Source organism: Borostomias antarcticus (assembly GCF_949987555.1).
Source record: "Borostomias antarcticus genome assembly, chromosome: 7".
NCBI lineage: Eukaryota > Metazoa > Chordata > Actinopteri > Stomiiformes > Stomiidae > Borostomias > Borostomias antarcticus.
Genome location: NC_140240.1, coordinates 2,841,542 through 2,856,225, shown reverse-complemented (window position 1 = coordinate 2,856,225; position 14,684 = coordinate 2,841,542). Strand labels below are relative to the sequence as shown.

General features: G+C 46.3%; 1 protein-coding gene across 1 annotated transcript in view; it reads left to right on the top strand.

Annotated features, from left to right (window-relative positions):
• The window catches only part of cadpsa (Ca2+-dependent activator protein for secretion a), a gene marked incomplete at both ends in the record, with an annotated part of 105,015 nt that extends 96,279 nt beyond the window's left edge, over positions 1-8,736 (top strand). Inside the window, 2 exons of the mRNA XM_084440963.1 lie at positions 7,518-7,622; positions 8,560-8,736. Of these exons, the coding sequence (XP_084297089.1) occupies positions 7,518-7,622; positions 8,560-8,736 (282 nt within the window). The remainder of the gene's footprint in view (positions 1-7,517; positions 7,623-8,559) is intronic.
• Between the last annotated feature and the right edge of the window lie 5,948 nt (positions 8,737-14,684).

The following is a 14,684-nucleotide window of genomic DNA, read 5'->3' as shown; positions in this document are numbered from 1 at the left end:
CGGCCCTCCTTCCCATTCAGGTGCCCAGTGGGGCCCTCAAGTGCTCGCTGGCTTATTCCATTTTGGTTCCTTCTATAGAGGCCGAAGCCCACGAGTGTTTTACCTCAGTCCTTGCCTCCCCCAATCCGCCTTCTAAGCGGCCCTTTGTGAGGAGAATGGCTCACTTTGCTCGGGCCCAGAGCTGGGGGGGCCGGGGGGGTTTCCACCACAGAGCTTTTCTGTCCTTTATTGTGTGTTTACTCAATGACGCGACGTAGACTATAATTTCTGAGGTGCAGTTTCTCACAACATGCTCTTCCCCTCCCCACCCCTCACCCCTTTTTTCGTTTTTTTTTGCACCCCGTGTTTTTATAGTGAAGTCCCTTATTTGGACACTGTGATCCGTTAGAGAGACACTCAGGAGTGCTGGAGATCATTGTCTTGTAAGAGACTCAGACTGAATATAGCTTGGATACCGATGAATGCCTTTGCCTCTCTTTCCGAGGATGTAAACATTTATGTCGTACCCACTGTACGGATGTTTCGCCGCAGTGCATTGTGGGCCTGTAACTCAAGTCACACCTCTTAAGAGGACTTGACCAGGCGTAGAGAGGCCGGTGGAGGCCGGACACACACAGGGAGAGTTTTGTCCCACTCTAGGCTGCGCTGAGCCGTGTGAATCGTCAGATTCGGGCACCTCTTTGTACCGGAGGCACAATCAAAACAGTTTGAAGTCCATAAGCTTGCTGAGACCGAAACTTTATTTCAATTCCGCCATTCAGAACTGCCCTCTTACACCGAGGTTTTTTCCCCCCCGAGAGAGTAGAAAAGAGTGTGTACAGAGAGCGATAGAAAGAGAGAGGGAGAGAGTTGTGTGGATCTGAGGGTCTGTGGTGGTGTCGGTAAAGGGGCTTGCTCAGCGTGTGTGGGGGGGTCAGCCCAGCAGCTCAGGCCTACTTTGGACGGGGGGGGGGGGGATCTGGGGGTCACCGGTGTGGGTTACCATGGTAATTGAGTTCCGTCATCAATGGGCCTCCTCTCATGAGCTATAAAGCAGGCAATAATAGGCCAGCGGCATTGGTGAAAAGCAAGCAGGTAGGATTACCCGGCCCCTTTGTCGTAAGTGCATGATGTCTTGTAGTCAGATTTAAAGACTTCTCAACCCTCGGGTCCTCCCCTCAGCCGCCCGCTGGGGGGCCTAATTTAGCTGCCCTGGCTGCCTAAGTGGAGGGCCCGCTCTCTGGGGCAGGGGAGCGGTGTGGACAGCTCTTTTTAAACCGCTCACAAAGACGCTCAGACACCCTGCCCGGGTGGGCAGGAGAAAGGTTGCGCCTTCGATCGGCCGTACCACTCTTTAATGGATTTCTGAGGACGGTTTTGTTTTCTCTTTGAGGAGCCTGCTTGGCGAGCGGTGAATGTGTATTTGTGCGTGTAGGTTGGGGGAGGGGGGGGGGGGCGTCGTGTTTAAGTGTGTGTGTGTGTGTGTGTGTGTGTGTGTGCGTGTGTGTGTGTGTGTGTGTGTGTGTAGTGGGGTACATATATGTGTGCAAGAGTATTCATTTCTGTCCCTGCGCGTGTGTGTGTGCGTTAGTGCGGGTCAGTGTGTGTGTGTGTGTGTGTGTGTGTGTGTGTGTGTGTGTTAGTGTGGGTCAGTGCGGGTCAGTGCGGGTCAGTGTGTGTGTGTGTGTGTGTGAGTGTGAGTGTGTGTGTGTGTGTGTGTGTGTGTGTGTGAGTGTGTGTGTGTGTGTGTGAGTGAGTGTATGTGTGTGTGTGTGTGTGTGTGTGTGTGCGTGTGGGCGTGTGTGTGTGTGAGTGTGTGTGTGTCTGTGTGTGTGTGTGTGTGTGTGTGTGTTAGTGTGGGTAGTGGTAGAGTAGAGGTGCATTCTGGCTCAGTGGAACACAGCGACCGCCCCGCTCCTTTCCAAGTAAGCCTGTCACTTTGCATTAGCATTGCCACGGTAACAATCATCATTCCATGCCTCCTGCTAATTGCAGACACAGCTGGGTCCCAGCAGGACATCTACTACACACACACACACACAGAGAGAGAGAGAGAGAGAGAGAGAGAGAGAGACACACACACACAGACAGACACACGCATACACACACACACACTCCACACACAAACACACACACAAACACAAAAAATCTATAAAACACACACTCCACACAATCAGGCTTACTCACAAGCACTCACGCATGCTACATGACTCTAATACAGCAATGACACGCATTCAGTCACTTGAAAATTCACACTGCCTAATGCGGTCAAAGTACACAATTTACAGTAACATGTAAATACACACACACACACACACACACACACAACCGGACATTGATGCTTCCGTGCAAGTGAGCAGGCATTCACAGACTAGAAACACAATCAGAAACACTCACAGATGTACTCAATCAAAGACTCCACACACCAGTACACACACACACACACACACACACACACACACACACACACACACACACACACACAGACCTGTTGCCAGGGCTCAGTCTTAAAGGGGGCATATGAACTGCATGGGGGGGGGGCACAATTATCATTAACTATTTTTGGTAATACAATATGCTATTGTATTCGTGCGGCACTGAAGCGCATACTAATAGCCTACCGAGTTTGCACACTAAACAAATTGGTCTCAGATTGATTCAATAATTATGTCCGGATATTAGGCCTAAAATTATTTGAATGTAGAAAGTGACATTAGAACTTGGGTCCATTAGACCATTGTCACCAATCAGGCGCACTCACAAGGTCTAGTCAACAATCGGCTTTAGATAATGACTACATGCCATGGATAGATGGGGAGGTTGACAGTGGCATGCAATCAACGCACCTGCAAATAAGACACGGTATAATAATATATATATATATAATAAGACACAGTATAATAATATATATATATAATAAGACACAGTATGACCGATGTTAACTTTAAATTAACGTTAAACCAGCAACAGCGAATACGGCCAGACAGATACCACATCAGTCCTCATCATTATCAGGGCCCCACGTTATGCACAATGCTCTTAACAACGCATTCAATATAATGCCAGAAGTGCAAAGCAGCCCACATCTCTCCAATTGAAAAAGGCAGACACACACACACACACACACACACACACACACACACACACACATCTGATCTTTGCCTACTCTGATTAGTGCCATCTTGTTCTCCCTCTGGTTCAGTAAAGTTGAAGGTGGCGTTTTTGAGTGTTGAATCTTCTCATTAACATGTCCATCCATTCATCCTTATCCTTGAACTTGTGAGTAAGGTGCTTTAAAGGCAAACTGAATAAGCTGAGCCTTGCGTTTGTGCAGCAACATACTACACTGGGGCGGCTGTAGCTCAGTTAGTAGAGCGGGTCATTCAGTGATCGAAGGGTCAGTGGTTCGAATCCCACCTCCAACTGTCCACATGTCGAAGTGTCCTTGAGCAAGACACCTAACCCCAAATTGCTCCCAATGAGCAGGTTAGCACCTTGCATGGCATCTACTGCCCTTGGTGTGTGAATGTGTGTGTGAATTGTAGCCATTGTAAAGCGCTTTAAGTGCAGCTAAGGTGGAAAAGCGCTATATAAGTGCAGTCCATTTACCATTTACACCGATGCTCAGAGAAAATGTGTTGAAGTGTTGGGTAGAAGCTCCCAAAGTTAGGGCAAGGGTATAAGCTGTGATGCCAGTCAGCATGGCCTGGAGTGCACAGTGTAATGTTCAGAGAATGTTAGCTATTATGTTGGGATAGGAGTGGGAAACTGGCGATTTAAGCCATTTCCGAATATCCATACTGTAGCAAAAGCGATCCTATTCTCCTACGGTGAAAAACGCTACTCTGAAATGGTGCGGTAAGCTTAACTGCTTCTCCATGGCAACTTCCCTTCTCAGTAGCCTATGGCGGCCGCTAACGGAACAGAAACCCGTAAAACAAAACATTTCTTTATATTAAAGTATTTATTTATGAGGGATATATAATAATAATAATAATAATATAAAGTTAGTATTTATATATTATTATATAAAGTTAGTCAAAAATCTGATGGGGCACTAGCACTGTTGTGGGCGGGCCTGCCCCCTTTAGGCCCGCCCATAGCGATGGGTCTATAACACACTCGCACACACAAGCTTGCATTATTATGTATCCAGAGGAGATCTCTGGACCTCTCCTCACTGTCCTGGACAACAGATTTTGTCAAGAAGTCTCACCCTAAACCATTTTCTCCGTTTATAAAATCTCTTTGCAACCAACTAGTTTTCGAGGTGGCCTACAGTACGATAGATTCGTGAATCTATCCCCCACAGTCTCTCTGAGTGTGAAAGGAACTGACTTTTCCTTCGTTAAATCAATAGACCGCGAGTGCAAACTCAGCAGTGTGGTCCATATATCGCCCATACGTGTGCACAGCCATACATCCCCGTCTCTTTCTTTCTGTTGAATGTTAAATGACAGTAAAACATGGAAATGCAACGTGTATTCCATTGAGCGAAACTGCAGTGTGAAAGAGGCCCTCTGTCACACACACACACACACACACACGCACACACACACGCACACACAAATACATTAGCTGCAGCAAAGGCAGAAAGAGGCAGAGTCATAGGTTGCTTGTAATCCCCCTGTACCCCCCCCCCCACCTCTCCCCCAGCATTCCTGCTTCTCCTTGCTTTTTAGGGGCACAAAGGCCCTAAGCCGACCCCTCACCAGTCCTCTGTCCCAGGCTGTGCTGCAGAGGAGGGGGGCAGACAGACACACACACACACAAACACACACACAAACACACACACACACACACACACACACACACACACATCAGGTGTGTGTGTAAGCAAAGGGGGGGGGGGGGGAGGGGGGTTGTCTGTGAGTGCATGTGTCCTTTTCGATTAATGTGCCTGTGCATTTCTTTGTCATTGGGCGCTGTGCAACATGTCTGTGTGTGTGTGTGTGTGTGTGTGTGTGCGTGTGTGAACATGTACATGTCTTGTTGTGTGTGCGTGTCTCTGTCCGTGGGTGGGAGTGTACATGGTGTGTGGGGCACGCGGGGGTCTATGTGTATACGTGCTGCTTTCGGGAAGGGGGGGGTGCAGATTTTGCACTGAATTCTGTTGCCCCCCTGCCAGGCGTTATGGCTTCCTGTAACATGTCAGATGTGGGTGTGAACACCGGGTTGAAGGAGGGGTGTTGTGTTTGGCAGTGGGGGGGGGTGGGGGAGGGGGGGGTGTAGGGACCATGGTGTTGGAAGGGCAGGAGGTCGCTCTGGCTCCTCGCTCTCTCTCCAAGGGGGATGGGGGGCTTGCAGATGTTCATGTGTGTGTGCCGACTGGTGTGTGTGTGTGTGTGCGGTGTGTGTACCTGTATGCTGTTGGACCCCTACCTACACCGACACGCAACCCCTATCCACACACTCGCTCGTCAAACCAACCCCCTCCCAAACCATCCAAGCCTACTGTATATCAGATGGAACTCGTTAGATTGTCACAGATTTGATCCCTGTCGGGTTACGGCATTATATATTCAGAGCCATATTACGCTTGTTTTGGCTGTCAGCGAGCGCTAGTCCCCTGCTGATCCCAACAGCCTAATGCTGGGGCGTGTTCGTCTGTTCCGAGACGGCGAGGAGCTTCCGTGAGGCTGCTCGGAGAAGAACAAAAGCAAGAGAGCCATCACTGTTCATTTGACAAGCTTGGCTTCCGAGTCTGACTCCTCCGAACGCCCCGCGGTCAGGCGCACGCATCCCCCAACCCGTCTCTCCCTCTCGATGGAACGGTCCGGGGCTGTCCTCTTTAGGGAGCGAACTGTCTTTTCTGTGGAGTGTCAAATGTTGGGAGAGCGAGGGAGGATGGAGGAGTGAATGAGAGAGAGAGGGAGGGAGGGAGGAAGGGAGGGAGATAAAGTTTGGGTTGTTGGATGGGTATTGGGTAGACAGGTCAAGCCAAATGTGAGCTGAGATGGAGATAGAATGAAGGCGGTGATCAGTTCAGTTCACTTTACTTTATTCGTACCCGTAGGTACATTTGATAGTGGTCTATAAGTTAGGAAGAGAGGAGAACCAGAGCATGAACACAGAGCAGAAAGGAGACCATTTGGAGGGGATGAGGGCGAAGGTTTCGAGAGAGAGAGAGAGCAGCTAGTCACTCCCGGCCTGGCCTCTCGGCAGGGGGTCGCGTTCGGGGCGAGATCACAGCCCTGCTGCCATGGCGATGCCTTCACAGGCACAGAGCGGCAGAGAGGAAGCAGCTCTCCCCAGGTCGCCACGGTGATTCACCCCAGAGAGCTTAACGTTGTACTCTTACCTACTAAAGCACCGTAGGGTGCTTAACACCAGTATACTTAACACCAGTATATTTACCACTGAGGGGCACACTGTGAAGGGCTCCACGGTCAAACTCCACTGGAACCGAGTTAGTGAATGAAATCATCTAGATTCCCATAGAGAGACAGAAGCCATGTTTCCATCCACACGTTTTATGAAAATTAAGTTATATCGAATTAAAAATGCCTTATGGAAACAGTAAAATTCGATTAAAAGTCATGAAAATCGACAAAAAGTTTGTACTGTCGATCTCATCGGATTTTCTCTTGTTCAATAAAAGTCTTTTGTGATAAATGCTTTATCCGATTTAAAGCTCTAGATGGAAACGCACGTTCACCGGCTTTATTCGCATTCATATTTTTAGCGATCCTCACACAATTCGATTGACAAGTGGATGGAAACATGGCTAGAGAGAGGTCCCACACCAACTAGGCTGAACAGTTAAGCCAAATGCCCAACAAACGACGCAAGTTTAGTCAAACAAACTCGAGAGTCACCCCCAAATACCCCCGGCCGCCCCTCCCCCCATCTCTCTCCTCCCCTGACCGTTGAGTGGCAGTCATCTCTCGTTAGCATCAGCCTGCCTGATCATTACAAATCAATTAGACTTCAAACAGGGCCGGCCCCCACAGATAAACATCTGAAGCCTCTTGGCTAACCGCTGGAGCTGGAGAGAAGGTTCTCTGAGTTCACTGTCCCTCAGAGAGAGAGAGAGGGAGAGGGAAAGAGAGAGAGGGAGAGGGGAAGAGAGAGAGAGCTTGATACCGACTCAGAGGATGTGGTGGAGATAGATTAGGGCAGACAAGGGGAGAGAGCGAGAGGAAGGGACTGTGATAGATGGGACTGGCTGTTGGGCGCGGATGACAACTAGCAGTTCCTCTGGGTAGATACTGGGAAAGACTAGACTACATGACCTATAGCAGCGCAGAGGTGGCATGGTTCTCTCATAGCCCTGTGGAAACCTCCGGAAAGATGATCAACTGACAGAGCCGTTTCACAAGAGGGCTCTTCCCTTACTTTCTCATGCCTGGGTAAGTGTGTGTGTGTGTGTGTGTGTGTGTGTGTGTGTGTGTGTGCGTGTGTGTGTGTGTGTGTGCGTGTGTGTGTATGCGCCCGTGCGTAGGAGTGTGTGTGTGTGTATGCGCCCGTGCGTAGGAGCGTGTGTGAGGTGTTAGTGTGTGCCTAGCTGGAGAAGGCTGTATTTGTGTGTGTTGCAGCAATGGTACACCAGCACCATGAACCTGCTGGGCACCTGGCTGACCGACCGCATGGACCTCCAGCTCCACGTCTACCAGCTCAAGATCCTCATCAGGGTGGTCAAGGTGAGACACTCCCGCACCCCCCGTACAGGGGTACATGTTATAGTATAGTCTATTCTACTCAGGAGGCTGTCTACTTTTTAAATCCACAGAGTTCAGAGCTTGAGGAGTTTAGTAGCTCTTTTAGTAGCTCTTTTAACAGTCCCTAGATCGAGACTTAAGACCAAGGGTGACCGAGCTTTTGCGGTGGCTGGCCCAAAGATCTGGAACAGCCTCCCTCCACACATTAGACACGCACAGAACCTAGGGCTCTTTAAGTCTCAGCTTAAAACGCACTTGTTTTCACTGGCTTTTGAGGCCTGATAGCCTACATCCCTTGTCCTGTTTTGTGTCCTGTCCTTTTATTGTTCTGTAAATATGTGCACTTTATTCTGTTTTTTTGTTTTAGTTTATTTTATATATTGTACAGCATTTTGGTGCAACTTCGGTTGATTTTAAACGTGCTTTATAAATAAAGTTGACCTTGACCTAGCTCTTTTGGTGCTTATTCTTAGTTAGAAGGTGTAGTATTTAGAATGCATTGAGAAGATCCACTATGGCACAGTATGACTATACTGTACAGACGACAGAGGGAGGCATAGACCAAATGAATTAGATTATCATCCCATTTTATATGTTTTCACTTATAGAATTCAACCATCTTACCATTTTATTGCACGGCCCACTCCACTTATAGAATTCAACCATCTTACCATGTTATTGCATGGCTCACTCCACTTATAGAATTAAACCATCTTACCATGTTATTGCATGGCTCACTCCACTTATAGAATTCAACCATCTTACCATGTTATTGCATGGCCCACTCCACTTATAGAATTCAACCATCTTACCATGTTATTACACGGCCCACTCCACTTATAGAATTCGACTACTGTACATTCTGATGACATGAGTGGGGGACAACAAGTTCACTGTGTACTTGTTTCTGTCGTTGCAGAAAAAGTACCGTGACTTCCGCCTGCAGGGGGTGCTAGACTCCACCCTGAACAGCAAGACATATGACACGGTGAGGAACCGCCTGACCCTGGAGGAGGCCACGGCTTCAGTGAGAGAGGGGGGCATGCAAGGCATCTCCATGAGAGACAGTGATGAAGAGGATGATGATGAAGAATAGAAGTCTAGAGAACAGGGACATGAAAGTGTCTTTCTCAGTCTGAGAACCAATGCATGTCTTCACCATTAGAATCACACTTTGGGTTTGTTGTCCGTCTCCATCAGAGCTAAAATACCCATAAAGGACCAATGATTTAAAAAAAACAAAAGAAGAAAAAAAAATCCATGCTATTAGTCCTGATGATGGTGGCAAAAATATCTAGAATTCAGCTATAAAATGTAGGTATTTCTGACTCATTCTCCTATATTTCTGAATGTTCTTAAGCAATATGGAGAACCACTTTGTTTGCAATGTCGATGACCACGTTTAGGAGTGATGCTAGGTGTGACCCTGTTGGATTCTAACCCTTCTAGGAGCTTCTTTTAATGTTTACTGTAGCGGTACATGGTTGTGAGGAGAAGAGAATTACCTTCTGTTTGTCAAAGGGTGAATGTCTACTGCCTAAAGGGAACCAAACCACTGACAACATAATTGTAGCCTATCTATGTTGAAATACTCACTGAAACTGCCTAATGTCCTTCAATATAAATATCAAGGTACATTACTTTCTTTCACTCAGTTCAATAGTCCCATCACATTTTCCCTCACTGGCCAAAACATTTGACCACATTTTTGAATAATGAGTTATTTGAGATGCAATATTTCCCAGTAGTGTCATTGTAATATCTTGTCGATGTACTTATGGATGTTGTTTTTTTTACATTTTCAATTTTTTAAAATATGTTCTATTTTAGTTAAATAGCACCTATAGCACAATGTATCCAGTCACACACAATGTGAAAGAGACTTATTGTACTGTGTGTAGCATATCCTTCAGCCATTCCCATATCTGATGTGTTTCCACCATTTTGTAATGGATTGTTGGAAATGATGTCTGCCTGATGAGTCTTTTTCTCTATACATAGGCTACTACAGCTGTACATTGCCCTGTGTGCAATTACTGCATGTCCCAGGTTCGCACTGACGCCCTCCCCCGAAGTGTTTTGTTCTGTGTAGAGTTACTGGTGGATTCATATTGCTTCTGCCTTACGAATGCCCACAGTTAAGGGATGAGCTGTGTCCAATAGCATTAAATTAAAGTGACTGTACAAAGAAGCACTGTTTGTGTTGTTTCTGTTGTTGTTGTCAGTAAATTGGGAAGGAGTCGTGTTCGTCACCACAGTCTGATATCTGAACCGGCCTACATTGATCTTAAGAATACGACTGGTCATCAGTGACATCACAAAAGTAGTGGGAGGGAATGTTCTCTTTCAAACTGACATGGTTGCAAGATGTATGTCAGGTGCAAAAAACATATACATGCCCCTTGTAAAGCCCCTCCCCCACCACCACCCCTCTGCCACCCTCTAATACAAAGCATTTTCTTAAGAGAGTCAGAGATTAGATTAGTGCACTGGATTAGGTCATCGCTCATCTTGAGAGTTTATATTAAAGCCCTGAAGGAGATTGAAAGAACTGCCAAAGATGATATGCAATGAAGCCTTTCTCCAGATCTCCTCACAAGATTATCAATTATAAAAAAATAAAAATAAAAAATCTGACCCTAGATGACAGATATAAGCAACGTCTGGTGGATTTAATTAAAAGAAGATGGGATATTGTAATTATTTCATAGAAGTAAAAACAAAAAACAAATCCTTCTTAGGATGGAGAAAAAAACAGATTTAGGGCCAACTCGGGATTGAGGTGATCATCATCCCAAGCGAGCAATCCAATCTTGTGTCTCTGTGATAGGAATCCTTCAGTGTTATGTTTGATGATTCAGAGTTTCCTACGGGATTTCCTTCATTTACTGTTAGTTTAAGAGCAACTAGAGTAACAAGTATTTCTTTGACGTATTTCTAATTCACCTGAGTACAGGACTAAGGGGAATCAAGTCATTCCTCCAGCATCATGCCAAGCCCAAAATGTTATCTTCCTCAAAATAAACAACCACTATAGGCTAAGCAGTGATGTAGTGGAGTATACATACACTGTAGCCTATATATACACTACTGTTATGTCCTAGACACACATGTGGAGGCGGAGACAGTTTTTAAAGAAAAGCATTCTTTATTACTGGGTCCACTCAGCGGTCCAGAACATGTACCAATCCATCTTGAAGGGGAGCGTGCGCATGCTCATATTATATAGTTGCTATCAAAACCGGACAACACCCCTATTACTACACAATAACAAGTAGTTCTGTGGCTCCATATTACATTAATCACTTACAGTATCAATCATCTTGAATTAATACACAACAACTACTAATGTAAAAAACATTTCTGCTACAGTACACCCACTTTTTTAGTCAGAGTACCCACTTCTTGAGTCACCACGACACCCTGACTAAACCTATGTTGGTGTCAGTCTATCATGAAACATACTGACGTTCCTCAAGAAATCATTGAAACCCCACTTTCAATTGGAGAATAAACAATTCGTGAAAGAACATGTTTCGTGTTGTCCAAAGGCTGAGATCCTCTTCTGTGATCTACCGTCTAGCCTGCCCGGGGAGCAGAGCCTATAAGGGGTGAGGAGCGGAGGTATTCAGTAATGAAACACGTCTCGTCTCTGTAGACGTTTCCCTCACTGTTCTTGGGGGCCCAGGGAGAGAGACACACGAGAGATGCCCCTTGCGGTAATAGGTCTGCGTCTCTGACCTAATTGTGCGTTTGTAGGCCTACAGAGGCCACACTCACTCGGATATAGGAATAATCAACAGCAAGGGCCAAAACGCTATATACATCTTCACATCCAATCTCACCATGTCAGCTGCCTCGGTATATCATACATTTAATTTTCTCATAAATCCAGGCGCTATGCGACAATTTTGTGCGGGAGTGGACACCGAGACGGATTAATGGGACTGGAGATTGACACAGGCACGATCTGAGCTGCTTTGGTTTTTAAGCCCCAATCAGGTTGGGGAATGGAAATGATAACGGTATACAAATAAAAGATTCTCCAATTGACCATCACAGCAAGAACTGGCCCAGGTCTCAGCGCTGGCGGGGACTGGATGCAGTGGGGAGTCATGTAATAAAACAACTTGTATCAAACCCAGCAAGCCAATGACAACAGGAACCTGGGAAGACGAGAAAGATAAACACCTGTAATATAAATATTTGGTCTACTCGCTTTATTTCAAGAAAGTCATTTATGTGACCACACAGGCTACCGTATATCCTAGATTGCTTTACAAACAAAATATGTGTTGTGTGCCTATAGAGCATCTTGTTTTGGAGGTTGGCTGTTTTTGTTTGTTGCTTTAATTGCACATCAGAAATTTGGGAATTGCCTGTCGTTGTGAGAGCAGGTAAATGTCATAATCTTCTTATGTTTCTCTGCCTCTCCAAACCCTTCTTATCCGAGCTAGCCTTAAGAAGGGACAACAAGCCCACTGATTAATTTTAGATCTTTTCCATGAAAAGAGTAGCTTATACTTTAAAGCAATCACACACTGTTGGGTCAAGAGACATCAGGGAGGTGTAATACTGAGAGATGAAAACTGTTTGTTCCATCTCATTTTCATACACTGAGGCCCATATGGGGGATGAACTGTATCACATTCAAACTAGGACTGCAGATCCCACTGTTGTTATTATGTCAATGTTAGGATTTAATCCCCGCTTGGAACCAGGAACTGTATTTAAATCTCAGTTTAGCAAAAATGTATCATAGAATACAAAGAACATGTGAATATTTTGAAATCCAAAGAATATGTAAAATCATTTTAAATCCAAAGGATATTTTAAATCCAAAGAATATGTACAGTGTCCTAGGGAAGGGAAATTATAAACACTAACAAAACATGTTGTAATTACATTTCAAACTGTAATTTATACCAAAGCACTTCCCTCACATAGTCTGCAAAACCAAGCATAGTTACTACAAACACAACACAACAAGCACTTTTGACATTATCTGCAAATACTGCAGATGGAAATTCCCTCAATCTGTTTCTTTGCAGCCAATTTCATCACTTTCAGATCCTCAACACATTTCCATACACCTGCTCATCTGTCTGGCCTGACCGTCCCAGATGCTAACGCAGAATGTCCATGTAGCATGGACATGTAGCATGTAGCATGGTGTCCTCCTCCATGCCTGGGACTGTCCCGGGGACACCTGACTCACACCTCCCAGATAGCAAGCGGATGTGTAACGATTCTGGGCCATATATGGGCCGGGAACTAAACCACAAGGGCCAGATCTGGCCTGTATATGACCCAGTTCCGCTTGCTATCTGGGCTGGCCTGCTCTGTGCAGTCCTGCTCTCAGCCCTTCGACGCTTCAAGCCGTTGACTTGTCACATGTATGGTGTCACTATGAGGACCTGGCCTGACCCTAACGACCTTAGGACAGGACCGGTTCTGTGCAGCCAGAACCCGGGGCCTCCCTCCCAGGTGGCCCCCCGCGTTGCGTTCGTTCTCAGGCCTCCTCACCATTGTCCTGCGCTGCCATTCACTGCCCCGCTCGGGAGGCATCAAAGGCCGGGCCGCCCCACTCCTTCTATAGACGTGGGCTGCTCAGGACCAACTGTATGGAGAACCTGCAGCACTTGGATGAGAGGTCAGGAAAATAGAGTGAGGAGGGACTAGTCGGGTGGGGGGGGTGCTTAAAAAGGCCCAGAGTAAACAAGGTTTCAAAGAGCGAGACGGCTGAACGGGGGGGGGTAAATGTGTGCTAAAAGGCTGCCAAGAAAATCGTGTATACATACTATATACACTGAGTTTTATGAGGGGCAAGCTGCATAAGTGTGTCCCGATAGATTCCCCTTCACACTCACACACAGGTGTTTGTTTATAATGACCTCTTAGTGTAGTGTGTGTGTGTGTGTGTGTGTGTGTGTGTGTGTGTGTGTGTGTGTGTGTGTGTGTGTATGTGTGTGTGTGTGTGCATGTGTGCATTTGGTGTGCCTGTGTATGTGGTGTGTGTGTGTGTGTGTGTGTGTGTGTATGTATGTGGTGTGTGTGTGTGTGTGTGTGTGTGTGTGTGTGTGTATGTATGTATGTGTGTGTGTGTGTGTGTGTGTGTGTGTATGTGTGTGTGTGTGTGTGTGTGTGTATGTGTGTATGTGTGTGTGTGTGTGTGTGTGTGTGTATGTGTGTGTGTGTGTGTGTGTGTGTGTGTGTGTGTACTGCAGGTGAAGAGAGTCAGACAGACAGGCCTGGTGGTAGAGGGCTATCCTGAGAGGCAGGTGAGGTGAGAGATCTGACAGACTGAGAAAACTCAGGACACAAACACTGTCTGACGAAAGGACTCACTCAGGAACACTTTAAAAAGGCAATTCTGCAGTTCACGGTAGGAGAATGCCACATCGCGTTGACAGCCAAATGTCTTCCTCATCCTTGGCATTCTTTCTGTAACCCCCCACCCCCCACCCCCCCCCCCCCCCCCAATGTTTTTGTTGTTGTTTCATGCAGGCTGACATAGATAATAGGTTTTCTAAGAATTTCACTGCATGAGTCCATTTGACGTCAACCCTACTCTCCACAGATTAGGATGACAGATTAGGAGCAGGTATGTGTCTACGGTGTTCATGATTATCTCCACAACCAGCCAATGAGTGAAGTTAACATTCGGCAGGTGTATTTCAGCACTTTAGAACGTGCGGTGTCACCTGTAAAGTTGTTTGGATCAGAGGTTCTGGACGGGCGCTGTCCGGTGAAAAGTAGTTCCGCGTACGCATCATGATAAGCTCCTGTCCAGTGCCACGGTCACCCCAAGATCCATGATACCAAGGGGCAGATTACAACGCTACCAGCTACAGGAGTTTTGCTACAGATAGTCTACCATTAGCATTCTAGCTAGCAAAAACAAAACAAATGACTTGTAGGTAGGTTGATGGGCAGAATCCTGATTGCATCTTGATTGGATATCTGATTTGATATTGATTGCTGTCAGGATGTAATGAGAATTGTAAAAAATATAACAAAAAGTTATTCTGAGCCAAACCTCAT